Here is a 22817-nt window from a genome sequence, read left to right on the forward strand (position 1 = left end):
GGAAGAGATGATGGTGACTTGGTCTAGCATGGTAGCAATGTAGAGGGTGAGAAGTTATCAGATTCCAGATATATTTCAAAGAGAGATCCAACATATTTTCCTGAAAGATAGGATGTGGAGTGTAAGAAGAAAAGGAGTCAAGAATGCCCCCTAGGTTTTTGTCCTGAGCAAAATTGAGCCATCAGCCGAAGTGTGGGACACATAGGTATAAGTTTTGGGTGAGAATATTTCTTCAGTTTTTGGCACGTTAAATTTGAGATGTTTTTCAAGAGAGGATATATTTTGAAAGTAATTGAATAGATAAGTTTGAAGTTTAGGAGAGACATCTAGACTAGAGATAAAAATTTGGAAGTTGATATGTAGATGGTTTTTAAAGCCCACCAGAGAAGTGAGTGTAGATAGAGAAGTCACCATTGAGGACTGAGCCTTGGAATTCTCCAGTGTTAAGAAATCTGAGAGAAGGGGAGGAACCAGCCAAGGCAACTGAAAACTACTAAGGTTGAAAAGTAGTATCTTCAGTATTGTTGGAAGAATGTTGTGTCCTGAAAGTCAAGTAAAGAATGTGTATCAGGAGAGAGTGATCAAAGTGTTAAAGCCACTAATATATCAAGATGAGGGCTGAGAATTGGTCATTGGATTTAGCAACATGATGCTCATTTGTGACTTCGACAAGTAGTTTTGAAGGAAAGGTAAGAGCCGACCTGAAGTGGGTTTTAGAGCAAATAGTAGGAAAGATTTAGTCACAGAAAGTATGGACAACTTTTGAGAAATTTTGCTGCAGTGGGGAGTTGAGTAATGGGATAGTAGCTGCTGAGAGAAATGGGATCAAGAGTTTTTTTTTTTTGTTTCCCTAAGATGGGAAAGAAAACAGCATGGTGGGATCCAGTTAGGAAGGGGAAAGCTTAGTAATAGAGGAGAAAGGGGAGAATTGCTTGAGCAATGTCCTTGAACTACAGTAATGAAAAAGGATGACATCTAGTGCATGAGTGGAGGGTTTAACTTAAGATAGAAGTAGTCTCTCATAGTAAAAGATGAAAAGACAAAATATATGCTTGTACATGCTGATAGTTAAGTGTGTAAGTGGCGTTAAGTCAGTGGTAGTTTTCTTCTGATTGTTTCGTTCGTTTCAGGGTAGTAGCCAAACAAGATCATTAGCTGTGAATGAGGATCAGTGGGAGAGCTGTGGGAGGTGTGTGAAGAAAGAAGAAAACTTGAAATACATCTCTAGGAGAGTGGGAGAGTGACTAGAAATTTAGGATTGCCAAGTAGAACTAAGGGCCAGCTTGATGTCTGTGATTATGAATTTTAAAATAGGATCGGTCATTGTGATTTTATGTATTTATCAAGACATATTCAACTGCATGGGTGCTGACATAGAGTAGTTGGAGAGTTGGATTTAACTATAATAGGATTGTTGTTTTGCCAAACTAAGTAAAGTGAGGCAGAAGAGAGCTCATGACATTAAAGGTATATGCAAGGGAGTGATTATAATAATTGACTATGTAATTTAAGTTGGCTAGGTAGGAAAAAGGGGCTATCAGTGCAACGAGGGAAAGTACGAGTGGAGTAGAATCGATGGATTGGAGGTCCTGGTAGGATTGGGGTTGTTAGAGTTAAGATGCTAGAGGAACTAAGCAGGAAAGCTATAAGAGAGTGCTTAGAGAGTGTAAGTTTTCTAATTGAAATTGTTGGAAGATTATAATTATGAGTAATGACAAGGTCTAGTATGTGACCATGGAAATGAGTGACCAAGGTAAGGTAGAGGACAAGATCATTGAAGGAGAGAAGTATAGGTGTTGAGAGGCCAAGGTACTGTAAGTATTATCTGTGGGCATATTAAAGTTATTAAGAATTAAAACAGGAGAATATTGGAGAGAAGTTCAGTAAATCAGGAAGTAAAACTGTCTAGCAATGAGACGTGGTGACCTCTGAGAGTCAGTAGATTACAGCAACAATGAGAGGTGGGAAATACAACCTAATACAATGAAAATCAAAGCTAGCAGGTTTAGGGGTGGGGATGTGGGGGATCTCCCACTTTCAGGGTTGGTGGTCTAAGGCATGTGGAAAAGTAAAGGTCCCCACTTGAGAGCTGTGGGGAAGCAGTGCCCTCAGAAGGCCACTGGGTTTTATTAGAGCAGGAGTTGGTGAACTACAGCCCACAGGCCAAATCTCACCCACCACTATGGCTCATAAACTAAGCATGTTTTTTGTATTTTTTCGTGATTGGAAAAAAAAGTCAAAAGAATATATAATTGAAGAATATACAATTGCATATATAAGTTTGAAGTTTAAGAGAGACATCTAGACTAGAAATAAAAATTTGGAAGTTGATATGTAGATGGTTTTTAAAGCCCATCATGATCATGATGGTGAAATGATGAAATAATATCATGAATGTGAAATAATAGGAAATTCAGATTTCAGTGTCCATAAATAAAGTTTTCTTGGGATGTTGCCACACTTTAAAAAATGTATTGTGTATAGCTGCTTTTGTTCTATAACACCTAAGCTGAGTAGCTACAACAGCGACCATATGTAATGCTCTCCTTGCTTCACACTGCTGCTCAGCACAGTAGAAATCACAGTTATGCTGTTATAGCTTGACAGTTTTGAGTGCTGTATGTACCACCATATCACAACATTTTATTTGTTTTCTATTACCAGTGCATACACATGTGTCAAAGCAAGAAGAGAAGAGTATACTTGAAATGTTGTCTTTTTTTTTCCCTCCCCTAAGAGACTGTCGCACAGGCAGGAGTGCAGTGGCACGTTCATAGCTCACTGCAGCCTCGAACTCCTAGGCTCAAGCAGTCCTTCTGCCTCAGCCTCCCAAGTAGCTGGGACTACAGGTGCATGCCACCATGTGCCTGGCTAATTTTTAAATTTTTTGTAAAGACAAGTCTTGCTGTGTTGTCCAGGCTGGTCTCAAACTCCTGGCCTTGAGCAATCCTCCTGCCTCCTTGTCCCAAAGCACTGGGATTACAGGTGTGAGCCATCATGCCCAGCCCAAATGTTGTCCTTTTTGAAGCACAATGGAGTATGGATTATTTTTATCAAGTTAGGTGGCAAAGCATTTTTTTAAATTATGCAGTGACAGTATAGCTGTGCTAAAGGAATACAGTGTACATTGGACATTCCCAGACTAAGCACTCACTGTGATCTTCCTGACTCATAGGACAGCAACAGTAAGAAAAAATAGAAAATTTAAAACAGAGTATCTCATCCCAGTAAAATTTCTTCATAAAGAAAAATGATCATGCAGGCTTAACCAAAAAAAAAAAAACAGGCTGCAATGTTATGTAAGTGTACGAGTGGTTTATTCACTAGCCGAGCAGAGAAAGCTGTTCACTGATGGTGTGTGATTGCAGCAGCCAAACAAATGTGTACAGAGAGAAAAACTTGCCTAAGACTGTTAGCCTTTGGGCAAGAATAGCTGCTCAAAGAATTGGGGGTATTGGGAGTGGCATCAATAGTCAGTTAAAAAATAACCAATTTTGAGTTGTTTTCCTTGACTCTTGTTTATTTGAGGAATCAATGCAGAGTTTGAAGTGACTGAAGAATTAGCCTGTGTATATAGTCTCCCCTTACAGACTTGGGAAAGCTTTGTCTTATTTTCTTTAGAATGTGTATCACAATGTGAAATTAAGTTACATATTTATTTATGTACTTGTTATTTTTCTTTACTCTAGAGCAGCAGTCCCCAAACTTTTTGGCACCAGAGACCAGTTTTGTGGACGACGTTTCTATGGACAGGATGGGGGTTGGGGGGTGGCAGACGCGATGGTTTTATGAAACTATTTCACCGCAGATCATCAGGCATTAAAAAAAGATTCTCATAAGGAATGTGCAACCTGGATCCCTCGCATGTGCAGTTCACAATAGGGTTTGTGCCCCTGTGAGAATCTAATGCCGCTGCTGATCTGACAAGAGGTGGAGCTCAGATGGTAATGCTTGGCCACCCGCTGCTCACCTCCTGCTATATGGCCCAGTTCCTAATAGGCCGGTACAGGTCCACGGCTTAGGGGTTGGGAATCCCTGTTCTAGTGCATGCATTGTTTTCTGTCTCAATGGAGCCATAAGCCTACAAAGTTCAGGCTATATAGTACCCCTAGACCAAGAGTGGGTTTCTTACATGACTACTTTACAATAAATAGGCTTCGTTTAAGATCCTGAGATTTGGGTGGGTGTGAATGCATAGTCCTGAGTGTTTGGGAAACTAAAGTCTAATGCTTAGAATTTTACCATCAAGTTCTTGATTAGTTCTAGGTTGGACCCCTGGTGAGATGAACTAGGAAAACTAGAACCACAGAATCTCTGAGTTTGAAAGCCATCCAACAGAGGCATTTACACCTGTATTAGAACAAGCTAAAATCCAAGGCAGTAGAACATAGAAAGATCTTTTAGATTTCAAATGACTTGTCTGCGGTCTTTGTCAAGACTCTACAGCCTATTCTAGCTCATAGCTAGAACCAAGAATCTTTTCTCAACCTCACAGGCTATTATATTATCCAGGTTCAGAACTTTCTCTCTCATCTGGGGTATTACAATACTCTTAAAATTCTCCCCACCTCCTGTCTTGCCTTTATTGAACTCATCTTCTACATATTCCCTTGAGTAGTTTTCCTGAAATGTAAGTTTGACTATCTTTTTTTATCCATCATAATTCCTTTTCGTGGCTTCCTGCCCATAGTAGTGGTGCTTCTCAGTTCCCAGCAGATTCCAGAGGATTCCTCAGGGACTGTGTTATGGAAGAGCCTAAAGCAGATGAAGCTCTGTCTCTTCTCTGACACCTTTAACCTCATTTAGAACAGAGCAGTTTCTTTGATCTATTTTATGTAGGGAGCTGCTTTAAACTTTAATGTGAAAACGGTTTTTGATACTTAAATAGTAGTTTTATTACTGTAACTACTGGCTGACAGGTAAAGTTCAAGCTCCTTAGCTTATCCGGGGCTCTCTAGCCTCTTCTGTCAGTCCTTACTATAAACTTGATACTCCAGTAACATAGAACTTAGATACAGTTCCTCTGTGCTTGGTTTACATTGCTTGTCTGTTTATATTGTTCGTTTGTTCTTTCCTTTTTTTGAGACAGAGTTCGCTCTGTCACCCAGACTGGAGTGCACTGGTGTGATCTTGGCTCACTGCAACCTTCACCTCCGGGGCTTAGGTGATCCTCCCACCTCAGCCTCCTGAGTAACTGGGACTACAGGAAACTGCCACTGAACCCAGCTAATTTTTAAAAAACTATTTTTTGTAGAGACAGGGTTTCATCATGTTTCCCAGGCTGGTCTTGAACTCCTGGACTCATACATTCTGCTTGCCTCAGCTTCCCAAATTGTTGGGATTACAGGCGTGAGCCACCACACTCGGCCTGTTCTTTCACTCTCTATCACCTAGCTAACTGCTGCTATTCAGTTTAGACTTGTTTCAGGTACCATCATTTACAGAAAGTCTTCCTAGCTATCTCTTACCCCAGCAGACTTTAGTTAGGTGTCCTCCTTAGTACTCAAAAAACTGTTTATCTTCCTTATTACATTTTTTTGAATTCTTTTTTTCATTGTTTCTGTTTCATTTGCTAGAGTTTGAACTCTTAAAGAATAGGAACTACATTTTAACGTTACCTTTATCTCCAGTGCCATACAACCTGATGTATGGTAGATACAAATATTCGTGCAGTGAATTAATTGATTATTGTTCATCTTTCTGGTGCATCTTGCAATGGATATGTAACCTCAAATTAAAGGTACTTACAACTTTGTAGAAATTTGCTCTCTTTTGCATGTATTTATTGGTCATAGAGTACACAAACACTTGAGTTTAAATGTGCATTTGAAAAGGAAAACAAGAATATTAATACAGCTCTTATTAGGAACTAGAACTGAAGTTTAATAGCTGCTGTGTATTTTGTACAACTCTGAAATGTGAAGCTTTTCCATGTAATCTCATGCCAGTGTTGACCCATGTGGATTAAAATAGCCCTATTTTAATCTATGACCAAATTAGGAATTAGAATATCTATCCAGTGGGGATTCGTGAATTATTGTAGTTTGTAGTATGACAGGTTTATATAAATAATTGCAGTGATTTTCACTGTGTGTTTCAAGTTAAAATCTAGGTTCAAATAGAGAAATGTAATGCTCTAAGTATTAAAGATTACCAGTTGGAAAATTTACTGTTTTTTTTAGTGTATTTGCCTTTGATATCTTAAATTACGTCTTTTTTTTAAAGGGTCACTAAAACTGACCTTATAAAAAGAAAAATTTATTCCAGTATTAATCTATCTACTCATGTTTCCTAAATTCAGATTTGATGTGTACTTAAAATACCAGGAACTAATTAGCTAATTATTTTCAGCTTTTGTTTGTAGTGTAATATTTGTTTTTAAAACATTCTATTAAGTCAAATTTTGATTGATAAAAACCTTTAGTAGCTGTAATAAGTTATTCTGGAATTTACTTTAAAAAATCTTAGCAAATTGAACATTTAGCTACTTTATAGCTTCAAGTTTCACCATATTTTCAAATAATTCTTCATGAAGTTTGTTGTTTTTCATATTGTTTCTTAAGAACTCGAATGTAAAATAAGTAGTGCTAGTTGTAATGCTTTAGTGATTTAAAATGATAAACTTTTCTTTTCATACAGATAAAGACACAATAAATAAAATCAGAGATTTACGAATGAAAGCTGAAGATTATGAAGTAGTGAAGGTGATTGGTAGAGGTGCATTTGGAGAAGTTCAATTGGTAAGTTATTTTAATGAGAATACAAAAGGACTTTATTAAATTAAAATAATCCACTTGTGTGTTTAACATATTATTTGGGAAAATACTGTTTTTATAGAATTGTTGCTTTAAGTTCCTTTAGACATTGTTGCCTAAGGGTATGGAAGCCTAGTGTCAAATCCAGGCATAGTGGGAAGTGTTTTCCCCAAGTATCTGTAGCAGTGAAGAAGTGTCAGTCATCAGAAGAGAAATCTTTGCTCCTAATATTAGACTAAAATGCTGTAGAATAGTAAGCTTTATAAACAGGAAGCAGCTTACATAGCAGTGTGGAGGGGGGAACGTATCTTGTAATATAGGAAATAAATATTTTTTTAAAACATTACTTCTGATAATTAAAGTCTCAAGACATTAGCTACTTGGAATAATTTGGCAGAAGAGAAGAAATAAAAATAACTGAAACAGTAAGGCTAAATTATTTAGCAAGTAGTAAAAGCACTTAGTAAATTGTTCTGTGAAACCTTGAGCTTTAAATGTTAACAAAAGGTTCATTATTTTCCCTTTTCAATTTTAAAGGTAAGGCATAAATCCACCAGGAAGGTATATGCTATGAAGCTTCTCAGCAAGTTTGAAATGATTAAGAGATCTGATTCTGCTTTTTTCTGGGAAGAAAGGGACATCATGGCTTTTGCCAACAGTCCTTGGGTTGTTCAGGTATGATTTTGCTACTCTTTCATTATTGCTGCATTAGTTTGTAACTAAACATATCTGAGAAGCTTAGTTTGTGTTTTAGAATAGTAATAGAGAATTTACTGGCAATTACAAAATTATCTAATTACCTTGTAAATCTTAAAATTTAGTTGTATTGAATCATTTCTAGCAAGAAAGGCTAGAACAAAATAATCATGCTTCTGTAGAATTTATATATAGGAAATTTAATTTAAATGTAGAATTTGGGCTGGGCGTGGTGGCTCATGCCTATAATCTCAATACTTTGGGAGGACAAGGCGGGAGGATAGCTTGAGCCCAGGAATTTGAGGCCAGCCTGGGCAACATGGTGATACCTATCTCTACAAAAAATTAAAAAAATTATTGAGGCATGGTGGTACATGCCTGTGGTTCTAGCTACTGGGGAGGCTGAAGCAGGAGGATTGCTTGAGTCCAGGAGGTCGAGGCTGCAGTGAGCCGTGTTCACATCACTGCACTCCAGCCTGGGCAACAGAGTGAGACCCTGTCTCAAAAATAAAAATAGTAAATATAAAATTTAAACACAGAATTTTAAATTAGATATTTTTAAATACAGAAGATATAGAAAACTTAATCTACTTAGATTTGAGGGAAGTCATATATTATTAAAATTTAAATAGATACTTTTATTTAATATTGAATTTTTCCCCCCAAACATGAGGCTCTCATTTTGTTTAGCTGTCTCCTCATTTATTTGTCTCTTATTTTGTGAAGAGGAGATAATAAGAAATAAAGGGAAAGTGAGAGGAAACCAAGTTAAGCTAGGTCACTAAATAATACTTGTCTTTAGGTTTTCAGTGGAAAGAAAAACTAGAAGTCAGTAGTTTTAGGTCCTCGTCTTGATTGCCATAGGCCTTTCTCTGAAGCTGTGGCCATGTTACTTAACATCTCTGGGCCACAATTTCCTTGTTCGTAAGTGTGAAAGTTGTCTTTGATTGGTTATGGTCAATTGTGGAGGTACCTTAGGCAAAATCGTGGGGTCAAGTGGGGTTTTGGGTAGATTATAATTCTGAGTTTTCTGTCTGCTTTTTTGAGTTGAGCTTCATGTTTTAGCTGTCTTATGTATTCGGGTCCTTAATGCAAAATGTCATACGAGGGAGGTTAAACCGGGCTAGACCATTTCTAATTTTCTAACATGTTTTTGTGATTTATTTATAATATATAATGAAGGCTATCCTTAAAAAGCATACCAGTAATTGGAATTAAAAGGATATGAAAAATGTTAAAGGTTTATGCCGTAGCATTTTTTTTTTTTTTTTTTTTTTTGTGGTGGAGTCTCACTCTGTCGCCCAGGCTGGAGTGCAATGGTGCTATCTTGGCTCACTGCAAGCAAGCTCTGCCTCCTGAGTTCACGCCATTCTCCTGCCTCAGCCTCCCGAGTAGCTGGGACAACAGGCGCCTGCCGCCACACCCGGCTAATATTTTTTGAATTTTTAGTAGAGACGGGTTTCACTGTGTTAGCCAGGATGATCTCGATCTCCTGACCTCGTGATCCGCCTGCCTTGGCCTCCCAAAGTCCTGGAATTACAGGCGTGAGCCACCGTGCCCGGTCACCATAGTACTTTTAAACTTGAAATGTCTATGTTTTTACCAACTATGTAGATCAGAGTTTCTCAGGCTTAATACTATTGACATTTTGGGCCAGATAATTCTTTGTTGTTGGGGGCTATCCTTTACATTATTTCAGTTACTAATGTGATTATTTAGGATGTTTGGCAGCATTCCTGGCCTGTACACAGGAGATGCTAGTAGCAACTCTTCCCACCTCACACACAGTTGTGACAACCAAAAATGTGTTCACCACTGGTTAACAACCACTGATACATGAATGTTCAGTGTCTGTTAGTGAAAAGATATGTGACGTAATTGTTACTTTCAGGGCTATTTACAATTTAGGTATTCAGAGCTTTATTTCTCTGGATATATTGTCTATAAATAGGGTAAAACTGTCACCAAATTAACAGTATTTCTTTATGGGGCCCAAATGACAAGTTGTATACTTTAATCTGGGATAGTCATGAAATGCCACTTTGTTTCTTATCCTTCTATCTTCCCCCAAAATACATTTTTTACCTTAAAATAACTGAGTCTGGGCTGGGTGTGGTGGCCGCCATGCCTGTAATCCGAGCACTTTGAGAGGCTGAGACAGGAAGATCACTTGAGGGCAGGAGTTCAAGAGTGGCTCCCAACCTCTACAAAAAAGACAAAAAATCAAAACAAAGTAACTGAATCTATAACTACAATTATTAAACACTGTTGAAAAAAATGAAACATTAAGAAGATTTTAAGACAAACATCTGGGTAAATTAGAGATCATCTTCTCTAGGGCTTTTTTTTTTTAGTTTAATTCTAAACTTCTTGTATTTACTTAAAATGTTATTTTATAAATTTGCCCTTCTTTTTATTTGATCCCCAGTCACATAATATATTTATGCCTGATATCCTCGCTAATTTCACATTAGTGGATTTTACTGTTACTATTTTAACCCTAGCCGCTGCCTTCCTCCTACTTCTGTGTTAGCTATTACTGCTCCTCCTCCTGACTGCTGTCATTTGTTGAGCATCTGTTGCACTAAGTGCTTTCTATATTCAGTAATCTTTTTTAACAACCCTCAGCCCTGAAAGACAGTTAATCTGTTAGGTGCACTGTTACTTTATGGATTAGTTTATGATTTGGTTCATTAAGCCTTTATTAAGCAATTGCTAACTGCCAGGCATCTGGATACTTGACTAAGCAGCAGGTATAAAAGTTAAACAAAGTATAGTCCTTACAGTGTTTTAGAAGATATTATAGTCTCATAGACTCGGGTAGGTTAAGCAAATTACTAGTCACACAGTTAATAAGAAACAGCTGAGGCCGGCACAGTGGCTCACGCCTATAATCCCAGCACTTTGCAGGGCCAGGGCGGGCGGATCACGAGGGCAGGAGATCGAGACCATCCTGGCTAACATGGTGAAACCCCATCTCTACTAAAAATACAAAAAATTAGCCGGGCGTGGTGGCGGGTGCCTGTAGTCCCAGCTACTCGGGAGGCTGAGGTAGGAGAATGGCATGAACCTGGGAGGCAGAGCTTGCAGTGAGCCGAGATCGTGCCACTGCACTCCAGCCTGGGTGACAGAGTGAGACTCGGTCTCAAAAAAAAAAAAAAAAAAAAGAAACAGCTGAAACTGTAAGCCAAATTTATCAAAGACTTCTTGAGCATTGTGATATTGATATAAATTTAATAGTAGACCCCACTGATGCACAGGTTAAATTAGAAGTACAGTATTTCTTTGCCTAGGAGACTTGTATATTTACTGAAAATATTACAGTTTAAAAAAATTCTCAGTAAAAGAAATTCAAATAGTGTAGAAAGTTATGAAGAAAGGATATCTCCATGTAACTCTTCTGAATAATCATGTTATAGTCCTTTTGCATATACAAGGGTCTTTGTGGCATTTATGTTTGTCTTTTTTTTAAAACTAGACTTTCAACTTCTGTAATTTGATTATTTTACTTAAATCTTTTATTAGCATTTTTGCCACTTTTTAAGTGAAACAATTTTGTTTAACATTAATGAATGTGTTTTGTTTGTTTTTTCTATTTGTATAGCTTTTTTATGCATTCCAAGATGATCGTTATCTCTACATGGTGATGGAATACATGCCTGGTGGAGATCTTGTAAACTTAATGAGCAACTATGATGTGCCTGAAAAATGGGCACGATTCTATACTGCAGAAGTAGTTCTTGCATTGGATGCAATCCATTCCATGGGTTTTATTCACAGGTAAAGATAAAAGTGCTTTAAATTTTCTCATTTGTTGAGGGAAATAGCTAAAAATAACTTTAACATTTCTTACTCTCAGTTCACCCATTCTTCTTCCGTATGACATGAGTGACATTTCAGAACTGAAATGTTCAGACTCTGGCCGGGCGCTGCCTGACGCCTGTAATCCCAGAGCTTTAGGAGGCCGTGGCAGGCAGATCTCTTGAGCTCAGGAGTTTGACACCAGCCTGGGCAACATGGTGAAACCCATCTCTACAAAGAAAAAGAAAACAGGTGTGGTGGCATGCACCTGTGGTCCCAGCTCCTTGGGAGGCTAAGGTGGGAGGATTGCTTGAGCCTGGGAGCAGAGGTTTCAGTGAGCTGAGATCTAGTCACTGCACTTCAGACTGGGTGACAGAGTGAGATTCCATCTCAGGAAGGGGGAAAAAAAAAGAACTCCAGACTTTGAAGTTTATAATTTTAGCATTTCAATTTAATGTTGATATAAATGTATTCTTTAATATCCCTTAATCTGATCATATAGCCTTTAAATGGTATTCTGAAAAGTAAAACTTGTAAACTAGTTTTCTAAGGTATGTGCTGGGAGTTAAACACTTTGATGTTAATTTTTTAAATATGTAACTTAATTTGCTTTTAATTAGTGAATAGATCGTATTTATTAATTAGACGAATAGTTTCATTTGTTGTACAAACACTGCTTGAATCCTGTGTGCAGTTGCTGTGCCTACATGTCAGGGATCAAAAATGAAAGTGACTTAGACCCTGCCCTGGGTTTTTTTTATGTACTTATCTAATATGTTTCAATCATCTTTTATGTCTGAGTGTTGTGTTTTTGATGGTCTGTCTCTCTCAAACGATTTGATTTTCCCTCTGAAAGAATCAAACTTTTTAAAAAGGAATATATATGTTTTCTTCTGAGGCATTAACACATAAAGAAGTTTCTTTGATGAAATTTAATTTATAGATGTGGATAGAGAACACATACAGATCAAAGATGGCCTTACCTAGATTGAGGATGCTTCATCTAAAATAACTGCCTCATATAATTTTTACAGTGTCTAATCTGTTTCAGAAAATACTGTACTATTTTTTCCCTCCCGCAGAGATGTGAAGCCTGATAACATGCTGCTGGATAAATCTGGACATTTGAAGTTAGCAGATTTTGGTACTTGTATGAAGATGAATAAGGTTAATTAACTAGATTTTAATTTAGTTTTTGCTAATTCGAGGTAGATGCTTCTTTAGAAAATAGTTTAAGAATTTACTAACCGTAGCTGGACTTGTCCAGAATTGATATGACCTTGTTTGTTGAACTAGATACCATGGTTTCAATGTTGTATTAGTAACTTGTTAGTGATTTATTTTTTCCTCTCTATTTAGGGTAAATATGGATTGCCAGATTTACTAAATCCTTCGTAACAACTCTAATATACACTACTGGTAACTAGGAATGGAATTAGCTTAAATGTCACCAAATACTTATGCCAGTGTTAAAATTAGACTTTCATAAAAATTGGATTCCAGTAATGTGTGTATTTTTTAGTGTTTTACTTCAGTTAACATATGAAAGATTTTACTGCTTATTTTAGGAGTGAGTCTTAAAAGATACCTATCCTCACTATTTATATAATAAATAACATATACACAGCTGAAGGAGCCATGTATATGTTATTCCTTCACTTCATATACACAGTGAAGGAAACACTGCATGAGAACTTTTGTGTGAACATTTAGTTATAATTCTGTTTCATTAATACCAGTGAATATAGGTAACAACTAACAAGTCTCTCAGGTTTGGTGGGGGAGGGCAGTTAAAATTCACATCAAATAGATATTCACTGTGCTTTACACTATTATGCCCTTTTCCCGTACATATGCTTCCCCAGTTTGTATTTGTACAGTCACCTTTTGTATGTTTCTTTTGTAGTTTCAAACGTAGTTAAATAGCTATTTTAGTAGAAAATAATGAAGTCAGCGTTTATACCAATATGTTGTAACATGCCCTATCCTATGAACTCCCCAATGTATTTGCGCTGGCCTATGTACTTGTTCTCGGCAGTTAAGATGGTATCATGATATTGGCACAACTTGGGGAATAATAAATGGTGGCAGTATGTCTTTCTAGTGAGCAGTATTACAAAATAATCACTGGTGTGTGTATATATGTGAATACACATGTGTGTGTATGCATACACATGTATACACATACATTATATGGTATATATGTATATGGTGTGTATATAGTATGTATATATATGATTAAGCTGTGTTAATTTTTGTCAGTTTCCATTAGGTTTTAATATATGATATTTTATAGCTCAAAGATTTGGAGTCCCATAGGTTATATTAATAAGAAAGTCATTTTAAATAATTGAGACTTTATATCCTAATTCAAAATTTGACCTGCCGCTCTTTTTAGGAAGGCATGGTACGATGTGATACAGCGGTTGGAACACCTGATTATATTTCCCCTGAAGTATTAAAATCCCAAGGTGGTGATGGTTATTATGGAAGAGAATGTGACTGGTGGTCGGTTGGGGTATTTTTATATGAAATGCTTGTAGGTGAGTAAAGGAAGATTTTATGTCTCTCTATTATAGTTGTTCATCTCAAAACTTGCCACTTGGCTCTTTCTAATATATTTATTATATTAAGCAATCTTGATTTTGTTTGTGGGTAATAAACATGATCCAAACCTGCTTTGTATGTGTTTTAGCATTTAGAGGCTTAGAGCAACTTTGTGATGTGTTCTTTTTATATATTAGGTGTGTGTTTTTAGTTTAATACATACCTAATAATCTTTTTAAACGGGTAACTTTGACTCTTCCTTTGAAACTGACTTTTTAAAAATGTATTTCATTTTGCTTTTGTTTTCTTTATCAATTTTTCAGGTGATACACCTTTTTATGCAGATTCTTTGGTTGGAACTTACAGTAAAATTATGAACCATAAAAATTCACTTACCTTTCCTGATGATAATGACATATCAAAAGAAGCAAAAAACCTTATTTGTGCCTTCCTTACTGACAGGTAAATAATTTTAAAATTGAGCCTGTATTAATTCTCAGGACTTCTCATCTTCTGCTCCATTTTTAAGGTCCGTATCTGAGCTTCTACATGTAAATTGTTAGAATATAAATGCTACCATTCTCAAAACCATTAATGACAGTGAAACCTGACGTAATTTTATGATATTCTAGATATCTTTTGTGGATCCTAACTCACTTACAATACCTAAGAAATTGTGATAATACTACAGTCTTGGCTGATGGCTAAACTAGATGACTTTTTTCTTTTATTGTTCAATTTTTAACTTGGTTAATTATAAAAATTACAGTGTATTTTACTGAATCTAAAAATTTTTTTTAACATAACATCTCTGAAATTAGAGTACATCTTACAGTCAGTGGTATGAGTTGGGAGCATTCTTTTTCCTAGTGGTATAAAAATGGTGATACACCTTATACTTTAAACCATTTTAGATTTGATGATGTATGGTATATGGTTGTTGAAAGAGTCAATAGTATAAAGCCATTTTTAAAAGTATACTATCTTTTTTCTTCTAGACATGATAGTTGGTGTTCCATCTTGTAGATTCAACAAGCATTTCAATAATAATATCTGTCTGCATTTTTGAAAGAAAAATGGCATATTATGTATACCTTTGTGGTTTACTTTTGAAATTTGAAAGTGAACCAGATGTATTAGTAAGATTATACTTAATGTTTATGATTGTATATTGTTAAATATTAGGGAGACCTAGTATTTTTAAATATGTTTCAAGTTGAGATTTGCTTTAACTTGTCTCCCTTCATTATGTCCTTTAGAGCTTGAAGTATGGTTTTTCAAATGTTTACTTTTTTTTTAAATAGAGACAGGGTTTTGCTCTGTTGCTCAGGCTGGTTTCAAACTCCTGGGATCAAGTGATCCTCCCACTTCAGCCTCCCAGAGTGCTGGGATTACAGGCATGAGCCACCCATGCCTGGCTAATTTTTACATTGATTGATTGATTGATTGATTGATTGATTGAGACAGAGCCTCGCTCTGTTGCCCAGGCTGGAGTGCAGTGGCATGATCTCAGCTCACTGCAACCTCCACCTCCTGGGTTCAAGCGATTCTCCTGCCTCAGCCTCCCAAGTAGCTGGGACTACAGGTGCCTGCCACCATGCCTGGCTAATTTTTGTATTTTTAGTGGAGAGGGTTTCACTATGTTGGCCAGGCTGGTCTTGAACTCCTGACCTCATGATCTACCTGCGTTGGCCTCCCAAAGTGCTGGGATTAGAGATGTGAGCCACCGCGCCTGGCCAATTTTTACATTTTAATATAAAGAATTGTATTATGCTGTTTATTAGGTGCTAGGGATATAGTAGTGAGGAAGATACAGAGCCACTTTTCTCAAATACCTCATAGTCCTTTGGGGAAATTAGATAAGCAAATCAGACATTTATAGTACACACAGCTAATTACCGTGAGGTAAGTACCATGTGCCAGAGAACCATGGAGAGGTTTTCTAATCCAGTTTGAGAGTTCGTGAAAGCTTCTTGGAAAAATTGTCACATGTCTAAGCCAACTTATCTTTTAGCTTATGCAAAAACTTAGAATTTAGAGTATTTTCTTTATTTATAAGCACTGTACTAGGGAAAAAAGGTGCTGACTTTCTTTTTCCAATTCAGCTAAAATCACATTTTTAAAAACTTTTTGCTCACCAAAAAAGAGGCTGGTATCAGTAACTTGTTCAGTGAAAGCTCTGAATTCTGTGGCAGTATCAAGAATTAGTAGTCATTGGCTTTTGAATGGTCAGAAATAATTAATAGATTATAAATTGGAAGTTCAAAATTTTAAATGTGTCTCTGGAGGTTTTTGGTAGCATCTGGTATTGCTGCGTAAGTAAAGTTTTGGTTGGGGAAAAAAAAGCCTAACTTTACCATTGTTAAGAAAAAAATACACACACACACAAAACTGTCAAGAAAATGCATGGTGCTTTTATTCATTTTGCTAATGAAGTAAGGTGGTGATTAATCTGGATTTTTGTTGTCAATAGAAAAGTCATGGGTGTTTTTTGTAGTTATTCTTTAGTTTTCTTTTCTTTTGAGACGGAGTCTCACTCTGTCTCACCCAGGCTGGAGTACAGTGGTGCGATCTCAGCTCACTGTAGCCTCTGCCTCCTGGGTTCAAATGATTCTCCTGCCTCAGCCTCCCAAGTAGCTGGGACTACAGGCGTGTTCCACCACACCCGCTAGTTTTATATTTTTAGTAGAGATGGGGTTTCACTGTGTTGGCCAGGCTGGTCTTGAACTCCTGACCTCAGGTGATCCACCCCACCTGAGCCTCCCAAAGTGCTGGGATTATAGGCATGATCCACCGTGTCCAGCCTTTCTTTAGTTTTCTTTTAAAAAAATTCTTTAATGTTCTCAATCTTTAACATATTTTCTATTTGGGCTGATACTATGCTGACAATATAATTTCACCTTAGAACTATATTTGTCGTCCTGCACTGATTCAATATCCTGCCCACAAATAAACCTGGGCAGGTTATAATAAGATCTTAAATGATTGATTACTTTTCTCCTTCTGTCATTATTCAGGGAAGTGAGGTTAGGGCGAAATGGTGTAGAAGAAATCAAACGACATCTCTTCTTCAAAAATGACCAGTGGGCTTGGGAAACGCTCCGAGACAGTAAGTTATCTTTTTCTTGCATATTTTAGTGAATATTTGAAAGTAGTTGTGGTAGTTTGTTGAAACTAGATTGCTAAAATATTTGTGTGTATCTGATGAAAATCAGAAGCCACAAATACTATATGGGAATTGTCCTAACCTATTAATTTGATAATATTGATAATATTGGGCAGATTATATTGTTGCTTCTCTTATGTCCCACGCAGGATACCCGGATGAAATATAAATGTAATGGATTTAGACTCACCAGTCATAATTTTACATTCGATCTTTGTTGAATTGCTCTTTATTTCAGGTGTTATCTTATTATGGAGGTGGTCAATAAGTAGTAAGTAATGAGATTAAAATATATGTTTTTGTGAGAAGACAAGTTATTCTCTTGTTTTTATTAAAACCCAAAATATAAGAAGGTTCTATTAATTCCAGAATTCAATTTAATTTTATTTATGAGTTTATAGGATATTGTGATATACTTGATTCCATCAGGCTTTTGCAGCTTGCAGTTCAGAAACAAAAACGTATTGTATAAGAAACTAATTTTCAGTCAGTTTAGAACACTTTCTTATTTTTTAGAAAAAGTTAAAATTACAAGATGGTTCACAGGAAACTCTACAACGTAGCTGAATCAAAATGATCATGACACCAAAGGTTCTCATCATCTTTGTGGATGAGGTGAAGAATTCATCTTTCCCCTGCTGACATCTTAGGATTTTTTTCCCTGTTCATCTATCAGAGAAAGGATAATGTATCTCAGTCCCTAACTTGCTGCCATAGCAATAGCAGTGAATAGTAACAATGGAAATGAACTCAGCTACCTTGTTTTAGAAAGTTACACATTAGTTGTCTTAAGGACTGCCTATCTAGTTGAGACAGTGAAGGATAGTACTTTCCAGAGAGAAGGAAATCTTGTTGATTCTGATGAAATAAATCATGTTAGGTTTGCTAATATTAGTGAAGCATTCTAGTTATCAAATATTTTAAAAGAACAGTTGTATTGCCTTCAAGTACTATAGCACAGTACTTACATTGTGCTGAGCTATAAAATTGTCTAAGGAGGAGAAAGGGAAAATAAATTCTCTGGAAATTAAGAAATTATACAACAAAGAACAGCTGAATGACCAGCTGTCTGAGAAGCTGTAAGAGCAGCTTGACTTTGGGAGAATTTTATTAACAATTATATACTAGGAAATAAGGAACTTCCTCCTCTTCAGAATTAAATGTGACATAATTATTATCTTCTTGCTGCAAGTGAAATTGTTGCATGACCAAGAGATGATCAGGGAGTGAGAAATGGGTACATCAAAACACTTTTTGTGTTTTTATTCAGGTTATTCTCTTAGTAAAGTTTAAGAAGGCTGAAGACATACAAATATTATTATAAATCTGAATAAAACTTTGAAGAGGACTGAAGAAAATACAAAATAATATTTTGTATTGCTTTAAATTCTTTTTCAAAGTTAAGCAATGCATAATTATAGAATAACCACACAATAAATCACCCTCAAAAGTAACAAGGATATTTTTCCTTTTATGTATCGAAAAACCGACCACTTGAAAGAGGAGGTAATTTAGTCAACAACTATTTATTGAACACCTGTTATATATTGAGCACTGTTCAATTTCAGACACTGGGAAAACAGCAGTGATCAAACCAACAAAACTTTTCTTTCTCCCTTCTGGAGCTCATAGTCTTATGGAATTAGGGAGTCCAGATCAGTGGCATTTTATTATATTGCTGTACCTCCTTCATAAAACTGCTTAAGATCTGCATTATCTATGGTTTTATTCCAGTGTAGTTAGATTTAGCATACTTAAAAGCATTTTAGTAGTTTTTCCTAATTCTAAGAGGTCCTGTTTTGTAGTTATTGGAAAAAACAAAGAAAAATTGTAATCTGTAGAACTTATTGTTCTTTGCTTCCCTTCCCCTCTTCCTACCCCTTCTTTACTTCCCACCCCTAAAATACCAAGAATTCTTTTATTCTGAACTGACCTCTTTGACCTGCTAAATTTTTAAAATTCATGTAACAGTTATAATTCCTTTTAAGTTTTTTGACTTTCCATTTTCTTTGGCAAAATTGCTTTCTAATACAAATAATAGTTTTTTTTTTTTTTTGGTATTTTTACCACTTACATGTCTCCACGTTGCAATGGCAATTAATCTTCACCTTGTGTTCCTTGGTAGTGTGGGAGCAGGATACAAAATAGCTTGATTTTTGGCAGAATTTCCATGAGCTTCCTGATCTTGTTCACAAAGTATTAAGATTGTAACACTATTTTTCCACTCACTTGAGATAAAATTGAAGGAGTAACGTGAGTAAGATCAAAGATAGGAGAAGGACAAAAGAAATGAAAAGACCTAAATAACTTACTACAGGTCATAACTGCAAGCAAACAACGTCAAAATTCAGATCTAAGTCTCTTGACTCCAAAGCCTTTGATCTTTGAAATACCACATACGATTTAAAGATCTTTACCTGTTCAGTGTTATATAGATAAAAAATGGAAGGAATTGACAATAGTTGGCAGTTAAATTTGGGGAAAAAGAAAATAACATTTATTACATATTTAGCATACATTATTAATAATACTGTTATATTTAGTATTTAACATAGTATTAATAATTTCAAATGAAATAAATGGCAAAGGATTTTGCAAGTTACCACATATTTAACATATTATTAATAATGATTAATAATGAATAGGGCCAGGTGGCTCCATTCTACAGTGTTCTACAGTATTATACAGTGGCTGGTGCTTGTCATCTCAGCACTTTGGGAGGCCAAGGTGGGAGGACCTCTTGAGGCCAGGAGTTTGAAACCAGCCGGGGTAATGTTGCGAGACCCTGTCTCTACAAAAATAAAAATAAAAAATTAGCCAGGTGTGATGGCACGCACCTATGTTTCAACTACTCAGGAGGCTGAGGTAAGAGAATCACTTGAGCCCAGGAGTTCAAGGCTGCAGTTAGCTATGATCATGCTACTGCATTCCAGCCTGGGCAATAGAACAATAACTGTTTCTTTAGAAAAATTAACAATACTACATTAAATATGTGGTAACTTGCAAAACACTTTGCCATATATTATTATCTCATTTGAAATAAGATATTGGTGTTACTTAATCCACCTATAGTTTGTGGGCAACACACAAGAGGCTAACAGTGGTAATACTTCTGCTGGCTCAAAATTCATTGTATACACATATATATTATTCTAGGTTCTGTGGGTTAATCAAGACTAGTACCCTTTCTGTTTGAATTTTACATTCTCACGGGAGAGATTATCAATGTGGGCTTTGTGAATAAAGAACTGAAGGCCTAGCAAGTTTCAGGGCTCTTTTACTTAGGAGTTTAGACTTTCTGAACATTATAATGGATTTTTTAAAAATAAATTATCTCTTTATATTGTGATAAAGTATGCATAAGATAAAATTCCCCATGTTGGGCATTTTTAACTGTACAATTCAGTGGCATTAAGTACATTCACATTGTCTTAAAACTATTACCACTGCTGTGTCCAGAACTTTTTCGTCATCCTAAACTAAACTCTTTTAGTTAAACAGTAACTCTCCATTTCCCTCTCCCTTCAACTCGTAGTAATCACTATTCTTTCTGTCTCTATGAATTAGACTACTCAGGGTGTTTCATTTAAATAGATTACTATAATATTTGTCTTTTTGTGGCTGGTTTATTTCACCTAGCACAATGTCTTCAAGGTTCATTCATGTCATAGCATGTATCATAATCCATTGTATGGATGTACTATATTTTGTTTATCCGTTTATCCATTAATAGACACTTAAGATTGCTCTCTCTTTTAGCTATTGTGAATAACAAAGAGTAGAATACAAATATCTGCTTTCCATATTATATTATGGATATTTTATATCCATATTAATGTTATATATATGGATATTCTGTAATATCCCTGTTTTCCATTAATTTGGGTATATACCTAGAAGTGGAATGGCTAAGTCATATGATAATTAGTTAGTTTTGTAGAGACAGAGTCTTGCTGTGTTGACCAGGCTAGTCTCAAACTCTAGGGCTCAAGAGATCCTCCTGCCTCAGCCTCCCAAAGTGCAGGGATTATAGGCGTGAGCCACCATGCTCAGCCATGTGTTTAATGTTTTGAGGAAATGCCATAAAATTCACAACATTTGCACCATTTCACATTCCCAGCAGCAGTGCACCAAAGTGCTGGGATTGCAGACGTGAGCCACCACGCTCAGCCATATGTTTAATTTTTTTGAGGAAATGCCATAGTAGTATCCACAACGTTTACACCATTTCACATTCCCAACAGCAGTACACATGCGTCTCGTTTCTCCACATCTCCAGCATTTGTTCTTTTCTGTTTTGTTTGTTTGTTTTTTGTTTTTAAATAGTAGTCATCCTAAGGGATATGAAGTGGTATCTCACTGTGGTTTTGATTTGCATTTCTCTAATGACCAGGAATGGTAAACATCTTGTCATGTGCTTAGTGGCCATTCGTATATCTTCTCTTGAGAGATTTCTATTCAAGTTCTTTGCCCATTTTAAAATTTGGTGGTTTGGTTTTTTTGTTGTTGTTGAGTTATAGGAGTTCTTTAAAAATTTTGGATATTAATCTCTTATCGGATATATGGTTTGCAGATATTTTCTATTCTCCACATTCTGTTAATAGTACTTTCAAGCACAAAATTTTTAATTTTGATGAAATCTGGTTTATTTCTTCTTTTGTTGCTTCTATCTTTGGCTTCGTATTTAAGAAATCATTGCCAAATCTAGTGTCATGAAATGTCTTACCTATGTTTTCTTTGAATTTTATAGTTTCAGCTAGTATGTTTAGGTCTTTGACCCATTGTGAATTAATTTTTATGTAGTGTATAGTAAGGGTCCAATTTAATATTTTTGTATGTGGATATCCAGTTTTCCTAACACTGTGTTGAAAGGACTGTCCTTTCCCTGCATTGAAAGTTGTTGGCCCCTTGTGTCAATCATTAGACCATATACATGAGGGTTTGTTTGTGGGGTTTTTGTTGTGTTCCATTGGTCTGTATATGTTTGTCTTTATGTTGGTACCACACTGTATGATTATGGTAGCTTTGTAGTAAGTTTTGAAATCAGGAAATGTGAGTCTTTCAACTTCGTTGTTTTTCAAAATTGTTTTGACTATTTGGGATCTTGTGAGATTTCATATGAATTTTATAATGGGTTTTTACGTCTTTGCCAAAAAGGACATAGGGATTTTGATGGAGATTGCATTGAATCTTTAAATTACTTTGGGTAGTATTACCATCTTAACAATGTTAACTTTTCCAGTCCATGAACACAGGATGTCTCCCCATTTATTTAAGCCTTCTTTAATTTCAACAACGTTTTTAAGTTTTTGGTGCATAAGCCTTACACCTCCTTGGTTAAATTTGTTCCTAGGTATTTCTTTTTGACTTTTTGTTTTGTTTTGTTTTTTTGAGATGGAGTCTCGCTCTGTCACCCAGGCTGGAGTACAGTGGCTCGATCTCGGCTCACTGCAAGCTCCACCTCCGGGGTTCATGCCATTCTTCTGCCTCAGCCTCCCGAGTAGCTGGGACTACAGGCGCCCGCCACCACACCCGGCTAATTTTTTTGTATTTTTTTTAGTAGAGACGGAGTTTCACCATGTTAGCCAGGATGGTCTCGATTTCCTGACCTTGTGATCTGCCCACCTCTGCCTCCCAAAGTGCTGGGATTACAGGCGTGCGCCACCACGCCTGGCCTTTGACATTATTTTGAATGGAATCGTTCCCTTGATTTTCTTTTCATATTGTTTATTGCTAGTATATAGAAGTAGAACTTTTATTTCTGATCTTGTAACCTGCAATTTTGTTGAATTTGTCTATTACCTCTAATATATTCTTTTGTAGCGTCTTTAGGGTTTTCTATGATAGGATCA

The 22817-nt window shown here is 36.2% G+C and overlaps 1 protein-coding gene across 2 annotated transcripts in view; it reads left to right on the forward strand.

Annotated features, from left to right (window-relative positions):
- ROCK1 (Rho associated coiled-coil containing protein kinase 1) overlaps nt 1–22817 on the forward strand; it is a 178305-nt gene that overhangs the window by 64418 nt on the left and 91070 nt on the right. For both annotated transcript variants that reach the window (XR_004029649.1, XM_030810668.1), the window contains exons 3-9: nt 6640–6740; nt 7293–7430; nt 11056–11231; nt 12335–12419; nt 13651–13795; nt 14123–14261; nt 16817–16908. Coding sequence is in view for 1 of the 2 variants with exons in the window: in XM_030810668.1 (XP_030666528.1) it covers nt 6640–6740; nt 7293–7430; nt 11056–11231; nt 12335–12419; nt 13651–13795; nt 14123–14261; nt 16817–16908 (876 nt within the window). In the remaining variant the exon portion in view is untranslated. The remainder of the gene's footprint in view (nt 1–6639; nt 6741–7292; nt 7431–11055; nt 11232–12334; nt 12420–13650; nt 13796–14122; nt 14262–16816; nt 16909–22817) is intronic.

Source organism: Nomascus leucogenys, chromosome 4 (assembly GCF_006542625.1).
Source record: "Nomascus leucogenys isolate Asia chromosome 4, Asia_NLE_v1, whole genome shotgun sequence".
NCBI classification, from domain to species: Eukaryota; Metazoa; Chordata; class Mammalia; order Primates; family Hylobatidae; genus Nomascus; species Nomascus leucogenys.